The sequence below is a fragment of the Lynx canadensis genome, chromosome B4, assembly GCF_007474595.2.
Source record: "Lynx canadensis isolate LIC74 chromosome B4, mLynCan4.pri.v2, whole genome shotgun sequence".
In the NCBI taxonomy this organism is placed as follows: domain Eukaryota; kingdom Metazoa; phylum Chordata; class Mammalia; order Carnivora; family Felidae; genus Lynx; species Lynx canadensis.
In genome coordinates this window covers 64,067,848-64,087,808 of record NC_044309.1, presented here as the reverse complement: position 1 = coordinate 64,087,808, position 19,961 = coordinate 64,067,848, and the positions used below count along the sequence as shown (strand labels likewise).

General features: G+C 38.1%; 1 protein-coding gene across 3 annotated transcripts in view; it reads right to left on the bottom strand.

Annotated features, from left to right (window-relative positions):
- Window positions 1–277: 277 nt before the first annotated feature.
- The window catches only part of BICD1 (BICD cargo adaptor 1), a 260,628-nt gene continuing 240,944 nt past the window's right edge, over window positions 278–19,961 (bottom strand). Inside the window, exons 9-11 of one of the 3 annotated variants that reach the window (XM_030322126.1) lie at window positions 19,472–19,480; window positions 8,541–8,616; window positions 278–3,021 (exon numbers count right to left, since the gene is read on the bottom strand). In XM_030322126.1, the coding sequence (XP_030177986.1) occupies window positions 2,934–3,021; window positions 8,541–8,616; window positions 19,472–19,480 (173 nt within the window). In that variant the 3' untranslated portion in view covers window positions 278–2,933. The remainder of the gene's footprint in view (window positions 3,022–8,540; window positions 8,617–19,471; window positions 19,481–19,961) is intronic. The other 2 variants (XM_030322124.1, XM_030322125.1) reach the window with 2 other exon arrangements.

Below are 19,961 nucleotides of genomic sequence, written 5' to 3'. Positions count from 1 at the left end.
GCATCTCTGCATAATGACTTCTTTTTAGTATAATAATTGTGCTTACTTGTAAAAAACTACTAGTTCCTTTGCTAACCGCTCTTGCCGGTTACCTTTCGTGTTTGCCCACTGTGTTTCCAATGATTAACCAATATTATTGTATTTCTGTAGTTGGTTTTCATTCGCCAAGTCTGTCTTCAGTCAGTCTCACTGAGGTTTGTTCTTTCTGATTTTCACTGATTCTTCAATTTTTCAATTTCTTTTTGAATTCTGATTTTTTTAAAGGTACTGATTTTAACAATGCTACACATATTTAATTTTTAAATGCCTATAAATAAATATAGATATGGCTCGGTTTAAACTATACTAAATGATGCCACAGTGTAAATACATGGAATTCTCTCTTACCGGTTAGGGACTATTATCTAAGTTTGTGCTGAAAATTAGAAATTTATTTCCACGTTTCTATATCTTCTTGGCAAAGTTTGCTAAAATTAACAACTTTATAGAATTGATACTTCAAAACAAGCATTTCCCACTCTATTAGGATAAAGAAGTGAAATAAAACCAGCATATAATAGACTTTATGATAAAATTGTATTGAAAGAAATAAATGTGTTGTCTATACCTTGGCTTTTCACCAGGTCATAACTACAGAGTAAAGGGGCACGAAAGCAATACTGCACTGTCAATAGGCAGTACTGCCCTGTATTCCACACAGACAATACTTACTGCTGAATCCCTGTACCACCAACAAAGTTGATGAGGCAATAGAGGAAGATGTTCTGAGGTACTTTTTAAAAAGGCGTATTTTCCCTCAGGCACAAACAGTTTTTATTAAAAGTCAACTTAGCAGCCATGCCACTTCTCAGGTCTGAAAACATAATGCTCGAAAGAGAAATAAAAAGAAGAAACAGAGAAAGAAAAAGTAGCAGGGGGTATGGGATAGTTTCTTTGAATTGAACTCCAACGAAATCCACACCGTCTCACTAATACTGGTACCAAGCAGATAAAACATTAACAAAATGAAGGAAATGATTAAGAACAGCAAGGCAATGCAGGTAGGAATGAGCAGAACATTTGGCTGCCACGATCGGGACTTTATGAAGGTTTGTTTTGTTTCTTGTTTCTGTTACTTTAACCTGAATCTTTACTTTGGTGAAGATTTCCAGTTACTCCAAGCTGCATAATAAATGACACTGTTGAAAACAGCACTCACATAAGGAACTCAAAACCTCTTGGTTGCTTTGGTAATAGTGACCACTACTTAATAGGTGTACGTACAACTGACGAGAGCTCCTGCACTGTGCTTTATGATTTACCGACTGGCTGCCATCTTTGATAGACCATCCATGAATGTGCTCCCTACCCCCACCCATGAAGCTGAGATCTCCACAACTAGATCTCCACTGCTAGAGCCCTGCATTGTTAACTATCTTTTGTGTTAACAGTGAGGATTGTTTTTGTTTTGAAGAGAAGTTACAGATACAGTTACATGAAAAGGTCAAACCGTTATGGTTTTAAATAAGTTAAGGCTACCTGACTAGACAAGGAATCAGGGCTAGGAGCGATTGTGTGGGCAGCACTTGGTACTTAAGGAGCCCAAGAGTGTTAGACCTTTCAGCTCAATTAGCTGTTTTCCTTGTTCGTCAGATTATGTGCAAAAGAAATTTTGCTATGAAAATCCACTGCCTTAAATCAAGTCATAAAAGTTACCCAGCAGAATCTGTAAATGAACTAGGAACATGTATTATCTCAATATAATATAATGATTGTAGGCACCTGAGTGTTTGTCAAAAGTAGACAATGAGCTAAGGTTTATTTATTGTTTTTTGGCAAGGAAGATTCATTATGAAAAAAACCTAACAACAACAAAACATACACTTTTAATCAAAATTTGAACACTTTCTGGGTAAATTAATTAATCAAAGGCTAACTTACATCTATGTAGTATATTGTTTCCCAGTTTGATACCTTTTTTGCAGGAAAGACTCATGATTAGGGACCCTGAATTTGGGAAAGTAAAAAAAAAAAAATCTGGTCTTTAAATGAACACGCTTTTTTCCCCCTTAACGTTATTTAGCTTCCTTAACATTATCACACACACATACACACACACAAGAGAGCAGCACCAGTGATCTACTTGTCTGCAGTTTTAAAAAATTAAAGATGCTGTCAAAAGTTGAGTAAGTCAGTGAATCATAACATAGTCTTTCTTAGATTTACTTAATAAAATCAAGTAAAGAATTCTAGTTAAAAAAAAAAAAAACACCACCAGCAGTTAATGTAAATAAGCACATAAACAATATCAGTGTAGCAGCAAAATACAGTTATTGTTAACATTCCAATGCACCTCATTTATTATTTTGTGCAAGAAATATGACCATGGTCTGGTCAATTCCAGATTTCAAACTAAATTAAAACTCATACTTAATTGAGCAAATTATGTGTATTTAAAAATAAATGAATTAAGTTCACCTCTCACAGAAATGGTTTTTATAGACATAAGTCATGTGGCAAATAAAGTATAAAATAAATATTGATGACAAAAAATATGGGAATCGACTTCTATAGCTGAATTAGAAGTACAAGGAAAGATGATTTTACAATCTATGTATTTTACATTGTCTTAGGTCTTTCTTATGCTATCGAGGTAAAGCCAGCCATCTGAGATACACGGTTCCTGTTTCCTTTTATTTCTTGCTTTTAATTAACCATAGCCATTTGATTGTAGAGGTTTGTCTGTGACTTAGAGAAACCATCAAATGTTTCATCACACTGGAGTCTGTGCTTTGTGTTATTCTTCTTAACTTTCTTTCATCTTCCAAAATGACGAACACGAATCCAATCCTACCTCTCACACCCGAGAAGAAAACACCCGCGGGATCTTGGGCAGTATCCTGTGTGTGGTTACAAAGCATTCACCTCAGATATTCGTCCGTGGGAGATGGAGACTAGGGGTAAGGAGGCTTGGAGAGACAGTGGAGAGGGGCGCACTGCGGGCTGGAATGTGGCTGCTCGTCAGGGAGAGCTATGTCAGGACTGAAAATGAGAAACAGGCGTGTCAGCAAGAAACACACGTACAGGGGACCAGGCACACTTGTAAGGGTTAAAGAGACACAATCTCTTCACAGAAAATTTTAAAACAGAAACAGAAACTCTGCACAATAAACAGTTTAAATCTAAAGCATGCTAAGACGACTGGAGTTTTTCAAAACAGTGTACAGAAAGAAAGAAAGAGACAGAGAGAGAGAGAGAGAGAGAGAAAGAAAGAGAGAAAGAAAGGAATTAAAAAGAAAAAGGAAAATGTGGTAGGGAAAGGACATATATAACTCTTCCTCCAATGTTGCTCTTTAATTTCTGCACACAGTCTCGTTTCCCTCAGGTCTTTGGGTTAGTTGCAATATTTCTTCAAATCGGTTCTTTTTAAACTTTAATGTGCACACCAATCACTTGGGATCTTGGTAAAATGCCGATTCTGATTTGATAGCTCTGAGGGGGGACCTGAGAATCTTTATTTCTAACAAGCTCCAGGGGAATGCAGACAATGCTGGACCATGCCTTTAGAGAACTCTTGAGTTCTCTGGTAGATCCAGATTCCATAGGATAAGTCCTTTGTCTATTGAAGCCTAATTTGCTCTAAAGGTTGCCACTGCTTGCTTTAGCTTAGTGGTGTAAATCAGACGGGACAGTTTTAAAACTTCCTATTCGATGAGCATATAATACAGACTTCCAAACAACCACTTCGGAGAGCCTCCAGTTTAAATGAACACATAAATGTCCAGGCTCATCAATGTTTTGATGAATAATCTTGCAGGATAAGGGAGTGAAATCACTGAATTTTCTACGGTAAAACTATAAAACACATTGGAGTTCAGACCTTTTCAAAGGTAACTAATGGGGGGGAACACACACTATGGGGATTTTTTTTTAATAGAAAAAGATGGGCATTTTTCTAACACTCTGCTTTTTCCCTCATATATTATGAAATTCAGTACCACAGAATTCATTTCTGTCAGGAGTAATATTTGAGAAAACTATTCATGGCTTACCATGATTATGAGTATTAGTATTTATTTAATCATAGTTTTTAAAGCTAATATTATCATTGAATTCATTAAAAATTGCCATTAAAAATACTTTTTATCTTGGGGCAGCTGGGTGGCTCAATCAGTTAAGCATCTGACTTTGGCTGAGGTCATGACCTCACGGTCGGTGAGTCTGAGGTCCGCGTCCGGCTCTGTGCTGACAGGTGGGAGCCTGGAGCCTGCTTCAGATACTGCGTGTCCCTCTCTCTCTGCCCCTCCCCTGTTCTTGTTCTCTCTCTCTCGCTCAAAAATAAATAAACGTTAAAAAAATACTTTTTACCTTTGGTACTGAGATTATCCTTCAAGTATATCTCTTGAATTTTAATACAAAATTATAATTATGTAAAATACCGATCTGCTTGAGGTCATCTTTACCTCCCAAACTCTTTGAACTGCTATGAGTTTAATTTCAGAGGAGAGGTGCTCTTCTGTATTGGTAAGAGCAACAAGCAATAACAATGATTTTTCCCAGCTATTTTTAAAATATGGTAGGTGAGCCTGGGAGAGCTGGAGCTTCAACACAAGCACTAAAAAAATATCGCATGGCAAGAGTCTTCCTCCACCCTCCACACAGAGTCAGATGGCGGAGGAAACACAGCAGCAGACAGACTCTCCCACGGACCTAACAGGGCTTCTTTCTATTAAATCTGCATGATTAAGAACAAGTTTCTTCTGGGGGGAACGAAACATATTATTCAACATAAGTTGTGGCAAGCAGCATGGGGTAGTCACATTACACAAGACGGCTGTTTGAAGGCCCCATGTCGTTCAAATACTCTTCTTCATCAAAGAAGACAAGCATTTCTGCTTGACCAGCTGAAGGGTGTAGCAACAGCTTAACTCCAAGTTATGGTCCGCTTGGCCCAACACCATGACACTATGCTATTCATGATGATTTCAAAATTTGTTCATTATTTCAGATTTTTTACATAAAGTGAGGGATCATAAATACTTTATTTCTTTTTTATTATTTTTTTAATGTTTATTTGAGAGAGAGAGAGAGAGAGAGAGACAGAGCATGAGTAGGGGAGGAGCAGACAGAGACAGAGAGAGAGAGAGGGAGACACAGAATCTGAAACAGGTCCCAGGCTCTGAGCTCTTAACACAGAGCACGATGCGGGGCTCAAACTCAGAAACAGTGAGATCATGACCTGAGCTGAAGTCAGACACTCAACCGACTGAGCCACCCAGGCACCCCCATAAATACTTTATAATACACTATGGCTATTTTAAATTTCCATAAAAATGCAATCACACATTGGCTTACAGGTTAAGAAATTGTTTCTTAGATATAAATATTAGAGAAGTTCTAATTATTTAAGGCACAGAACGTATTCAGTTGTGATGACTAAACACCTTCAGGAACCCACCTGTTATTCAACCTTTACCATTTAAGAACCTACTTTTTGTAGGTAGATCACGTTGTAAACAGTTGGCTTAGGAAACTATTATTAAGATATAAAGATGGGTATTTCTTCAGAAAGTTTCTTTTTTTTGTCCCAATAAGCAACTACTTGATAGAAGGGGAGAAGTGCTAAATAAGAAACATCTGCATATATTTAAATATTACATCCAACGCTGCAACACCTTGGGCACTCTGTCCATATTATAATATCTATCATCTATAAACAATTGCAATAACTTAGCTCTATAATGGAATCAGTCTGTAGAAAGCACATATGAAAAATAGGAGGAAAATGCTCATGTATTCAAAACCATATGCCCAAAAAGTTATTTGAACACCTAGGTAAGCTGAAGGAAGTATAAGATAATTTTCATTGTGAGAAACAGAGATAGAGAACACTGATGTATGGTTACTCAACACTGTTAGTGTGTTTCATTTCTCATGTTTCTATGAAATGAACATTCTTTTTCCAGGCAGGGATAAAGCGTCAACATGGGTGATTTAAATGCTCTCTATGCTCATCACAGCAGAATTAAAATCGGTGAGCATCTCCTGGCAGCACATTGGTGTGTACTGTAGTGGTGGGACCATGGGTGCCAGACTCGTTGGGCTCAAATCCTTCCAGGATGGGTGACCCCAGAGAAGTCATGTGACCTCCTCCTCCTCCTCAGTGTCCTGGTTTAAAAATGGGTGGGGTAACTGTGCCTACCTTCGGGGGGTTGTAATGATTAAAAACTGTAAAGAACTGAACACATGTCAGGTACATGGTAAGAATTCAAACGTTGGCTGTTAACTTTTCTTGCCAGAAAGAAGTGAAAAGAGTGGTGAGGGCATCAAATTCAATCCATTTGGCAGCAGGTGTGGGTGGGAAGGAAGACGATCATAATCTCGGTGACTCTGAAAAGGACAGTCTTTTCAGGTCTGTATGTACTTTATCATTTCTCTGTGAGGACCACAATAAGGGACAGCGGAAGCTTGGACCATGCTGCATTCACATGGGTGGAAACTGGAAACATCTGTAATTCATTAAGTTGCTTTTCTTTAAAAGAAATAATCCCTGTGGGGGTGCAGCAAACAACCTAAATTCTGTACACTCAGAAGATACGGAACTGGGGCAGGTAACCATTTAGTCAAACTGGTTCCTAAGAAAAAGAAAGGAAGGTGAAATAAAATTCCATGTAAAAAATTTCCCCACTAGCCTTTCCATTCCTTACCCATTTGAAACACTTAAAGAAGTAGACTTCTCCTACGTAGGAGATCAATCACTGGATTCTACTCCTGAAATCATTATTGTACTATATGCCAACTAACTGGGATGTAAATTAAAACAAATTAAATAAATAAATAAATAAATAAGACGTGGGCTTCCTCACACTTTCCACAAGCAAATTACAGAAGTTATGAAAGAGACCACAGGCCTTTGCCTTGAGGAACAGTTAGGTACTGAGAATGGTTAGTAGTGGTAATGGATATCGAGAGCACACTGGGTGTGCATCAGGCCTGTGCCTCACAGAATCCCTCAAAACTATCCTCTTCCTTACTTTATAAGTGGAAACAAACAAACAAACAAAACAACAACAGACACACACAGAAGCTGAGCCAGCAAAAGCAACTTTCCACAATTACACAACTAGCAGGTGGTAGGGGTAGGATTTAAACTCAAACTATCTGCCTCCAGAGCTCATTCACTCATTCCTGTAATCAACAGGTGCTGAACATCGGTGGAGCAGTGGGGATGCCCGGTGGAGAATGGACTGCGGGTTAAGACCCCTTCAACACTCCACACACAGAGTCCCGCTAGGTTGAGTGTGAACATTTATAATTATATTCAATTACTTACACAATTAAAGTGACTCTACAGTTGGCTGCTGTAATAAAATGGCATTCATATGTTAGCAAAGAACATTTCTAAAGTAAAAATCCTGTTGCTGGAATCCTGTTGGCAGACTAGACATCAATCAGGAGATACTGGCTCGGGGCCTATTTAATCATGCACCGTTTCCTGCTAACTCCCCATCTCACTTCTACAGTTGGCTGGACAACCACCTGGAGACCAAGTCACATGGGGGCTTTGGCTGCCACTGTATTTCTGGGGAGCACTTATGGCTCCCCAGTCCTCCTGGCTCTAACCCATGGCCACGGGCAGCCAGCTACTGATATCTAGTTCTGACATATGTAGAAATACAATTAGACCTGCCCCTGCTCAAAACCAGCCTTGCCCTGGTAGAAGAGCAAAGCACAAATTAAAATCCGGAAAGAACAATAAGTAGACTATACAAGCGGCACCAGACTATAAAAACTTGGCACCATCAGAGGCCAAGTAACTGGAGATGAAGTATTCCACAAGAATGTGAGGTCCTGAGGGGGGCGCTCTGATGCTGAGTGGGAGTGCAGCCACTTGGAGGTAAATTCATGATGGATTTGTAAAGCTTTCATTGGAACAGAAGTCGTCAGCAAACTCTCCAACTTAGTGTCCAGGGAATATGTAAAGCTGTCTTTAAAATTCTTCAGTTAATCTCACATAAAGGGCACTATCACTGCAAATATTCGTTTTAAATGCCAATTATAAGTTATTCTCCAGCTTTCAAATTCAGTTTTAATGAGGATGGTGGGTGGAGAAAAAAGAGAAACATTTTCATAAAGTTATCTTGCCACAGACATGAGATATGCTTTCTATTCTTCTTGCTTTTTTTTTGCCTGAGAACTATATTCTAAGGACAGAAGACAAGCAAAAGAAAAAGTAGGGCAAGCATCCTAACAATTCCAGGTTTTATATTTGGGAAGGTAATGAACCACTGGACTAATTCAACTATTTACTCACACAAGGGAGCTGAAGGCAGCCCTTAGTCTACCCACTGGCAGCCAGTAAAATGAACTCTAGCTCTCTTGTATTTCCATCGGGTACACGTGGACTTCAGGTATCCAGTGTATGTTAGCGTAGCCCATATTTGAGATACAATGTAGCAAATATAATCATGGATAGGAAGTTATGGTGTTAGAAAGGAGAGCTTGGGATCCATGGATCTGACATGCAGCTGGGTGAGAAGAGAAATGACATCCAAATTTACCTGACAGTTGGGCAGTCTTGCCTCCCGGCTAGTTGTGAGCACTGTGGCGGTACGGAGGCAGCAGGCTGCTGACAATCTACAAGAAACTGATAAATTAGACATGTATACAAAGAGATGACGGAGCATCGTGTTAGTAACAGTAACTAAAGCAGTTGCCTGAGAGATTTAGTGAGGAATGTGCATTCTCATTGAAACATCTGGATTAAGCTTTGTTCCCCCCTGAATGATGCCAATAGAAAAGACAAGATGTTTTTCTTATTTAAATACAGTATTAAAAAATTAGTGACACAATTAGTCTCACAATTAATCTCACAATTAGTGAGATTTCTCAAGTACTTTTGAACGTATGTGGCCATTCATATTTGGTATCTGGATACATCTAAAAATAAGGGACCTATTAATATAATGAAAGATCTTCAAGTTCTGAACTTGATGGTAGTTACATGTTTTGCACTTAGGTCTGCTTTTCCAAAATGGGATACATTCAGATAATTGCCTTTATTGTCAGAACACATGGGCATATTGTCAATCCCATAGGTACATTGAGAAAAGCATGCAATACAATATTTTCCATGATTAAGAAGATATCAGAGAAAGGAGTCATCTTTACAGTTTTCTGATAATGTTATTAATCAAAAGCAAGAACTGCTAGCAGAAATATTAGAATGTTCATTACAATAGCTAATTGTTAGTAACTTGGACTGATAGAGAAAGATAACATGAATGGGAGAATCACTTTTGTTATATTTTTGCCATTTTAAAGTCACATAATATTACTCACACTAGGTTGGCAAAATGCTAGTTAGTGAACTCCATGTGTTGGCTGATCAGTTATGTTAATCATCTGCTCCCAAGAAAGACCGTGTACTGGGTGTTCTAAAATAATCAAAGAATAGTCTGTTTATTAGCACCAGACTGTCACCTGAGAAGCTAGTTAGAAATGCATGTGTCATATTTCTGCAAAAAGATTTTGCAGAAAAGTCAAAATTAGAGTTAGACTTGAAAATTCAATTATTCTCAAATAATTGCAGCATGTCCTTTTGCTAACTGCTTAGACCATGGATTTGCTTAGCAAACCTCTTTCCTTATATGTTATAAAGATAACATTTAAGCCAAATTATAAAATCATGATTTATAGCCTTGAATTTTTGAGGCTTCACTGAAATTTCCATTCACAGGCTTGTGTCTAAGTATCACTTGTTCTAAAGCCAGTATATTCTCAATACAGCAAAACCTGCTTATATAATTCCAGAATACCAAAATTTGTGAAAACTGCTGATGCTTTTGCTTACAACATTGAAACCACACTAAAGCTGTCTGTGATGCTAAGTAGACAGGCCTGATTTGAGTTCATTCAAGGGAACATCATTACTGAAGGGAGCCTTTCATAGGTGGTCTTTGTTGCAGAATAGCTTATTAATTATTGCTTACTAATAAGAATGAGATATGATTCTCACTGAGTAGCTTGTGTTCAGATTATCATAGTTAGTAAAAGTCTTTCAAATGTAACAAATATTTCCATTTTCTCCACTTTGGAGAATTATTTTTTCTTTCCTTTAACTTTGTCTTCTCATTTTGCAGCTTGATTAACTCAATGATTCCCTTTTGTAGAAACTCAGAGTCTTAAAGGATGATTTCCTTCATGCTCCTTTTATCTTTTCCAACAGCTTTTTGATCTAAGTGATAATTTAGGGATGTCTTGGGCTAATTCAGATAATGATTTTGATACGATCAGCAGTTTTGTTTAAGTTAACCAGGAGAATGCTGCCCTCCTATGGTGTACTTGGGTAAATACAATGGATTGAAATGAAAGTGAACACGGGGAAAACCACTCTGGAATGTGGCCTTATGTCTTCCATTTCCAGGGAGGTAAAGCTCTTCTTTTAAAAAAATTTGGCCTCTGTGGAATGACAAGCCTTAGAATTAATTTTGAGTGTTTACATGGTCTAAATTTTTTCCTATTTCTCCCTTACAATAGAAATATTTTTTGCTAAGGTAGTTACAAATTATTAGTCATTCAAAATATGCTCTGTGATAAAATTTAGCAAGCAGATGAGCAGGACCACAGTGTATTCCCTTAATGAATTGTTTAATAAGTGGTGGATATTCCTTACACTTGTAGTGAGTATCAGTTTTTTCTACTTTAGTAGCAACATCACCTCTGGGCTCATTATCATTACTACTTTGCACTTGTTATTTATAAGTAGTTAGCAAGTGTTGTCCTTAAAGGTTAAAAAGCAAATTCCACAAATAATATGGTGATAGATGGAAAAATAAAATTTGAAAAACAGCCATATTGCTCTGACTTGCCTTCTAAAACTTTCTTCTCAGGACACCTGGGTGGTTCAGTCGGTTGAGCATCTGACTTCAGCTCAGGTCATGATCTCATGGCTCATGGGTTCGAGCCTCGCATTGGGCTCTGTGCTGACAGCTCAGAACCCAGAGCCTGCTTCCAATTCTGCCTCTGTCTCTCTCTGCCCCTCCCCCACTTGTGCACTGTTTCTTTCTCTCTCTTTCTCAAATATAAATAAGCATTAAAAAAATTTTTTTTAAACTCTCTTATTGGGTTGACAGCCTTCCAGTTACATATACATCTAGCCCAGCTGAACAGTGGGATGTGTACTAGCATGTACTTTGTAAAATGAAGTGGGTGGGTTGGGGATTGGGAAAATCCCTTTACTTTTGAGGGCATAAAAGATGACAATTATGTGACTCATGCAGGATATATTAAAGTACTCCAGGAGTCACTACTGTCACCTGAGCTCATCACAACCATTCAACAATCAAGTTACTAAACTCTGAGTATGTGTTCAAATCTGTTAGGCACTGGGGACAAAAGGAAAACAGAGAAGATATGGTCCCTGGCCTATTGGGTAAAACAAGCGTATTCAACCAGCAATTACAGTAAGTGTCATGATGCCGGGGGTGATGGTGATGGTGATGATGATGATGGTGATGATGATAACCACCCAGCACTTATTCATTGCTTACCATGTGCCAGGCACTGGATAGGCACTTAACATGCATGCTCTCCTGTAATCCTGTTTTATTAATCACAGTTGATGGATGAGGAAAGGAGGACTTAGGTTAAGTAACTAGCCAAAGTCCACCAAGAGGTGGAGCTGGATTTGAATCCAGGATTGTATAAGCCAAAGGCTGAATTGCATTTGCACACAAATCAGTGCATTGCTTTCCAGGATAGGAAAATGTAGGAATCTCAGAGCAGAAATACTTAACTGAGTCTAAATGGCCAGAAAATGCTTCCTGGAGGTTGTAACATCTAGGCTGATGCCTAAAATGATGAGTTAGCCAAAGAACTTCTTAGCAACTATAAATGGCTTATGGTCTCTACTAATAGTAATAAAATCTTTTATCACAAAATTAAAGTATTTGAAATGTTCAGAACTGAACTAGATAACACTGTATGTTCATAAGGTCACAGGCCTGAGACACGTCATAGCATATTCAAGAGATTGTTAGTACCTCAAGGGCAGATGAATAAGGGATATTATAGCTTAAAGCATTGACAGGTCTATACTGGTATACACATAAAGACTACCCTTGTATGACATTCCTCCATAAACAAAGCCGACTAGAAAGGAAGTTAAAAAAAAAAAAAGGAAGGAGAAAGAAGAAAGGAAATTATTCGCTGAATTAACATGATGTAATTTCTCTTAGGAACTTTATATTAGTTATCTGTTTTAAGTCTTAGCAACACTCTGGAGGTATTATTTTCACTATTCCTACCATAAGAAAATAAGTATTTTTGATATATGGGAACGATATCAGAATCTCATATACCCTGAGGCTATTTTTTTCCCTTAACATTTTTCATGCACTAGCAACAAATACAGAACTGACATCATAGTAGGTGTTCCACAAACATTCACTGATTAAATTAATACACGATCACCATATATATTAACTTGCTCACCGTCACACAGGTAGAAAGTGGCAGAGCAAGTATTTAAAACAGGCAGACTTTTCTGATGCTGAGGCCTGTAGAAAATATGGGGGTCATAGAGTCAAAGAAACATAAATAAGAACTTCACCAGGGACACCTGGATGGCTCAGTCGGTTAAGCGGCCGACTTTGGCTCAGGTCCCGGTCTCTCGGTTTGTGAGTTCGAGCCCCTTGTTAGGCTCTGTGCTGACAGCTTGGAGCCTGGAGCCTGCTTCAGATCCTGTGTCTCCTTCTCTCTCTGCCCCTCCCTCATTCATGCTCTGTCTCTCTCTCTCCCTCTCTCTCTCTCTCCCTCTGTCTCTCAAAAATAAATTCACATTAAAAAAAAAGTTAAAAAAATAAGAACTTCACCAGATAGTTGACATAGTAATTTGAAGGCAACCAATTCCCTCAAAACACAAAGCAAGATCAAGGGTGCAAGAATGGAGATAATATGCAATTTCTGTAAATTAACGATTAGGGAGAGAAAGTCTGGTTATAGGGTTTTCCCCTCTGGCTTCTATTACTTTTAAACTTCCTAATGCAACTTAGAAATATGAACCAATTTTTTAAAAAGTCAATGCCTTAGAAGGTCCCATGAGCCTCCTGGTGGCTGTTTGGGGAGGGAGGGAGAGCCTCATGCGGAAGGAGGCAGGCTCAGCAGGCAGTGGTGAGAGGATGAGGACCCTGCGGCTGCAGGGACAGCTTCCTTGGTGCCAGATGCTCTGCGGGAAGTGTAGCAGCAGCTCTTTGTGGCAAATGGTCCCCTACAGAGTGGCCAGCCTTCCCCACCCCTGGGGTTCCAGACCTGAGAACTGACGCATCCCTATCATTTCATGAGCTCTTATTTTCCATACCACATCTCCTTCCCTCATGACCACAGACTCCGCCAGGCGCTACACATCTTCCTATGAAAATTCCCTGTCCCCCGAGGTTTCCTCGGGCCAAATAATGCAAATTCCTCTTCACAGGACCCACTTTCAACTTCCCTCACTCGCCTCCTTGCTCTCTGACCATGTTCCAGTTTGTGCAACAATCTTCTAAAAGTGAGGTGTTCAGAAAGGAAATCATGTGGGATAAGTCTTGCCTCATTTGAGATACCCTGATTCTATTCAAAGAGCAGAAGCCTGCATGGATTTTTTTTTTTTTTCCGGCAGATGTGTCACACTGTTTCATACGAGCTCACTTTGCCTACAGAGGGTGCCATCCAGTTATGCTTCCTCCAACTTGTACTTGGGGTGTCTGGAATCCCAATGTGATATTTCATGTGCTTTTTAAAAAAGTTTTATTTAAGTGATTTCTACATGGGGCTTGAACTCATGACCCTGAGATGAAGAGTTGCACGCTCCTCCGACTGAGCCGGCCAAGTGCCCTTCACATACTTTTATGTTTATCTCCAGTAAGTCTCACCTTTTCCTACCTGATGCATCTTTTAGATCCTATTCTGTCATCTAGTATAGTAACGTCCTCTCCCTGTTATTTCTCCCTCAAATTAGAAAATGTGATAATCATGACCTTGATATCTTCATCTTTATCTAAGATTAGTAACCAATAATGGGGTCAGGCTGAGTAGAGACCTTATGTCATGAGTACCAATCTATGAATTTGGGCCCTTTGAAGATATCTTTCAACCAGTTATGGACCTAAACAATTACATCATCTAGAATTTTTCTATCCTAAAAAACATTATAAAATACCTGGTCAGTTGTTTGCCAAAATTCAGGTATATTATATTACCACTCTTCCTGATCTTACAAGATAGAGAATGAAAATAAGTCTAGCATAAGTCATTCTTGATGAACTCATGCTGGCTGTTAGTGATCCCTATTCTATACTGAGCATATGAAACCCATCAGCTTCCAGAAATTTCCCTAGAATCAGCCTCAAGGTTGTTGGTCTACAGATCAGAGAAATATCTTTCTTTTCCATTATATAAAAATTCTATTTCCACATTTCTTTCTCTGACTCATCTAGGAACTCACCTTCTCACTTCCATATTCTCCCTGAGCACATTTTCCTCATCTTTCATAAGGCCATGATATTTTTAGCATCTTTCCTTCAACAAGAAAAGTGGGAAGGAATAGTATGTGTGCTTTCTTTTTTTTTCCCCTTCTCATTTACAAATGGCAACTCACATACTTCAAAAATGGCAGGGAAAATGAAAATCATGATACAAATGCAAACATGCCTCTTGGTGAGACAGTTAATCACTTTGTCTACTTGATGTACTATTTCCAAGACTGTTAAAGAAAGATGGGCTCAGTAATTACATTTACCCACTTAAACAACTGCTGTCATAAATAATGATATTACTGTTATTTTCAAATGGATATCACTTTGGAACAAAAATCTTACCTACTTGGAGTAAATGGTCAATATTCATTAAGGACCTTTCAATGAGGACAGATGATTAACAGTAGAAAAAAAATGTTTAACGATGAAAGTTATTAAACAGAAGGTCAACAGAGATAGTTATAGATTGTCCTAAAATAGCTCCTTAATGATCCAAACGTAGAGACATCCTCTTTTGTGCCCTTATGAGAGATGAAAGGATATCCCTCGTTCTTCTTTCCACACACCTGGCCATATACTTCCAAACTAGTCACTAATTGGGATTTGGGCCATGACAGAAAAGGAAGAGCAGGCAGAAGGAATGCAGAAGGAAGAGGAAAGGATGAGAAATAATGGTAACATGAACATTCAGTAAGTGCCGTATATTTGCAGACATTAGGCTAAGCATTTTGCATGCAACAGTTCTTTAATCCCTAAAAAAACTTAAAAGAGATAGGATTTATTTTTATTTTGCAAACAAGAACCTGAGGCCAAGGTCAAGGAGTTTGTGCATGGGTACCCTCCGTAAGATTTTTACAGTGATTTCTATAAAGCTTTTTTGGGCTCACAAAACTCAGTTGAGTTTGGTTGTCATGATCCTCATTTTAGATATCAGGACACTGAGGATCAGAAAGGTTCAAGTGATGTTCTTTGCACCCTTGCAGAGGGAAGCACAGTGAGAACACAAGCCCAGGGGAATGCCCCATGGATCTGTAATGGACTAAATTTTGTCACCCCAAATTCATATGTTGGAAGCCCTACCACTACCTCAGAATGTAACTACTGTATATTTGGAAACAGGATCTTTAAAGAGGTCATTAAGTGAAAATGCTGCTGTGTTAGGGTCAGCTCTAATCCAATCTGATTGATGGCCTTATGAAGAGAAGGGACTGGGAGACAGAGAACACAGAGACACCAGGGATGGGCTCACACAGGCCATGTGAAGAGAAGGTGGCCATCTACATGCCAGGGGGAGAGGCCTCCAGAGAAACAAATCCTGCCCAACCTTGATCTTTGCCTTCTAGCTTCCAGAACGATGAGTAAATAAATGTATATTGTGTAAGCCCCTCAGTCTATGGTCTTTTGTTATGGTAGCCCTAGCAAACTAATACGGAGCCTCTGTAGTTGCTCCAAAGTGGAAGCAGTTAGCACCCCCACTCTTCTCTCTTACTCTGTCACCAGTACTTCTCTAGTCTAAGTAAACTGAGAACTTAAACTTTTCCAAACTCTAAACAGTCTAAGAGTTGGGACAAATAAATAAGGGTTAATTCAAGGAAACTCAGGGAAAAAGACATATACAAAAGGCCAGAAGCACAAATTCTAAATGAACATCTGTACTCGAATTTCTGCAGACTTTCTTCTTAGCAAAAAAGCATTTTAAATGCCGAAGTGGTCAAATCAGTGGTATTGGCGAAAACTAAACCGATGACAGAATATGATATCTGAGTATTTTCTAGAATACAAGTTTCTAGAAAAATTGCATAATTATTAAAGAAAAGCCTCCCAAACACAGGAATTCTGGATATTTGCAGATAACAGCACAAAGATGCTCCTCATGATTAGTTACTGTCATACTTATGCCTACAGCCAGGTCTTAAGTGAGGGCTTTACACAACAATCCTTGGGGATGGATAATGGGTAAATCATGATAATTTTCTTCCATCTGCCAATGATACTTCTGCAGCAATTCTGTGGTCTCCTTGCCTTCCTCTTCATTCTCCATTCTCTCTCCCCTGTGCTTCTCAACTTTCCTCCATTTCAGCATGAGATTTAAAGTCCATCAGAGAGACCTTTGTGGTTAGATCCTACTCCACCGAACAGTAGCTGAGGGACACCGAAGAAGTGACTTAACTGTTCTGAGCCTCAGTTTCTCTGTTAAGTGAGGACATTAAATACAACTTTGCAGACCAGGTGAGAGAATGTCTGTGAAAGCATATAGCCCAGGTCTATGGACAGGAACTGGTCATTGATTACACATGAGGAACACCATGGGGAGAAGTCAAGGTGACCTTGAGGTTTTCAGCTTGAAGTAACTAAGTAAATGCCTTTGACAACAGTAAAATTTAAAAAGCCAAGATAGACCATATGATGAAATCATCTTGACAATGATTCTTTTGGTTTGTTTTTTTTTGCCCCTATCATTACATTCATCTGAAATGCTCTTCTCTTGGACCATTCAGAAATAACAAGTTTTGTTTTTATTCCTGACCACCCGGGGGAAGCATTTGCTTCCCCTAAACTCCTTTTGTATACAGCTTTGACCACTGCTGTCCTTGAAGTATGTCTAATCTCCTTGGTCACTCTACGTGGTTCAGAGAGAGAGAACCCTGTCTTATCATTCTTATAATTCTTCGTTTCCCCACAATAGTTTGCTTGGGGATGCATGTGGTGAAAAAATCCTTGTTAATATACTGATTTCATCTTCCCTAAAGGATTCTTGGATTTGTTTCTTTATTAGTACTTCATTAATGCATTGTCTGATGGATCCACTTGAAGAGGGGAGAGTTTATAATTAGGTATTCCTGTCATCATCGTTCTAATGAAAGAATTAAGGAGGAAATACTATCTGATAGAGGTTTTAGAGCTAATTTAGTGATATTGGGTGATTAATTATTGTCCTTTGATAATTGTAAAACTCGGATGTATAAATCTTGAAAATAATTTTTAATTGCCATTATTTAAAGTGTGCCAAATAACATCAATACTAAATTATTCCTCACTAAATCTACAAAATGATTAATAGTGTGTTAGTGAATTAACAGAAAAGTTCATGGAAAGAAGCATCAAAATACATTCTCCTAATAGTAACGGCTTGAACGCTTAAATAGTTCCTATGGATGCCTATACACATAAACTGAAAAAAACAGACATACAGAATATTTAGGAAAAAAAAAGAAATATTTAAAGTAGAAACATTATATAAAGAAAAATAATAAGGAGAGCATGAAATAGAAACATTGACATAAATATAAACAGTAATTAAGAAAAGTTGAAATATTTGTAAAAGTCTAATGATGAACTTAAAGGTACATTGACACTAATAAAAATGGATAGCTGTGAATCAACTTTTAGCATTTTATAATCAAACACATAGAGTTGGCTATCTCATCCCTGTTTGCTAAACATACAACATATCCTGTTAATACATTAGTTTCTCTGAAAGTATCCACCGATAGGACAATAGCCTTATTTCTGACTACTCAGGAGTGTAATCTGCTAATTCATGTCACCAGACACTTCAGCCTTATCTTTCCATCAGTGTTTAACACAGCAAATTCCATGACATGTTTATACCCTTGATAGAAACAATCATTATTCATTAAAATTTTCCAGAGAACAGTAAAGACAGAATTGTTGAAATACATAGAAAAAATTCAATATAGACAATGCAAACATATGACCCGATAACACATCTTTAAACTGGCTCCACCTTCATACAAATGACAACTGCATATAGTTTATCACATTTTGGTGACAAGCATTAAAATTGTCTTCAATGATGTAGAATCAGAGCATGACTTGCGAAGAAGAGGGAGCATCTTTAGACCTTTCAGTCATCATAGATTAAACAAAAACTTTCACCCAGCTTTCCATCTGCTGTCCTCATGGATATCATATAACTAGCTGATAAAACAAAGCAATATTCACAATCTGTTTTTTATTTCAAACCTTGCAAAAGAGAAATATAAAAATGCCCTGCAATATAGTCAGCCTTCTGATCCTGAACAATGTATAATGAAACCATGAGCACATGTGTAATCAACTCCTACGGTGGGAAGGACAGAAGATAAAGGAGGGGAGGGGGATGAAATACAGTGGCACCAAGAGGTAAAAGTACATTTTGCTACCAGATTCTTACACCAATTAGACACCTTTTGGAAAACAGCCTTTTGTTCAGAAATGACCTTCCCAAGGACAATGTTAGCTGGCAGAGTTAACTCAAGGTGGTATGATGGGTCTGTTCTCATTCAGCAAAGTGAGTAATAGCACGTAGCAGATGAAGACCAGCTATACCTTTGAAATGTCAGAATTGAGTCATCACCAAAAAGACACAAGAGAGAAATAAGTTAAACAAACTACCACCGAAAACCCACCAAAAAGATCAATTGTAAAAATATATCCCGAAAAGAAAAATATATGAGACACCACTCAGTGAAATGTGTTTGATTTTCTTATTTAATATTTTTTCATCATAAAAAAGTCAACACTAGAAAATATTCTGAGAGGTTCAGGGCATCCTCTTCTGTAAAGCGATGGATCTGAAAATTATAGATGTTCATCAATGTCAGTTGTTTCTTGGCTTTTTTCACTTTTCTTGGAAAAGAAGAAATACTGATGTAATCCATATTTTGGGGGGGAAACAATTCAGAAACCCCCTAACTAAACCAAGTGTTACAAAATGCACTATGTCCTCACAAGCAAATTAAATCCTAAGTATAACTCGGTTAAAGGAAAAGCAGTATCTTTAAATATTAAATATTTTTAAAATCCAGGTTTACAGAAGGTGCTTATTCATTTATCAAAGAATAAGGATTTACAATGACAAGCTTCCTAATGTAAAAGTATTTGACTTATGGAAACTTGTTTGAAGCAAAGCTACTCAAGAATAAATCTATTAAAGAAAATGAGGTTCACCTACAGGTTTACAGCCAACTTACCTCTTTTTGCTTTTGATGTCAAGTAGTGCATAAAAAGAGAAAAAAAATGTATGTTTAACTGATTCTGTGTCATTACATAACGGCTTATTCCATAAATACCTACTCAGAGTAAGCAAGTAATCTATACTTGTTTTTTTTAAGGACGTATGAATGGAGGCGGAGCCGTGACTGTGGGCTGCCAGAAACCGGTGTGCAAGGTAAGCTAAATAGCATCCTCCCTGTGACATCTGTGCCAGTCTTGGGTGCCATTTGACCAGAGTACCAGGGATGGTACTCCCTCCTACTCTAAACTTGTAATTTCAGATCTTACCATCTAAGCTGATCATCGATTGATTCTATTTGGAGTCAGACATACCCTTATGTGTGATGAAGAATTGGAAGGCAAGGCCCAGTTTGGAGCAAAAAACAGACTAGATGAACAGCATCGGAGCAGCAAAAAAGTACTTCACATGAGGAAAGTTTATCTCTTCAACTAAAAAAAGCAACAATT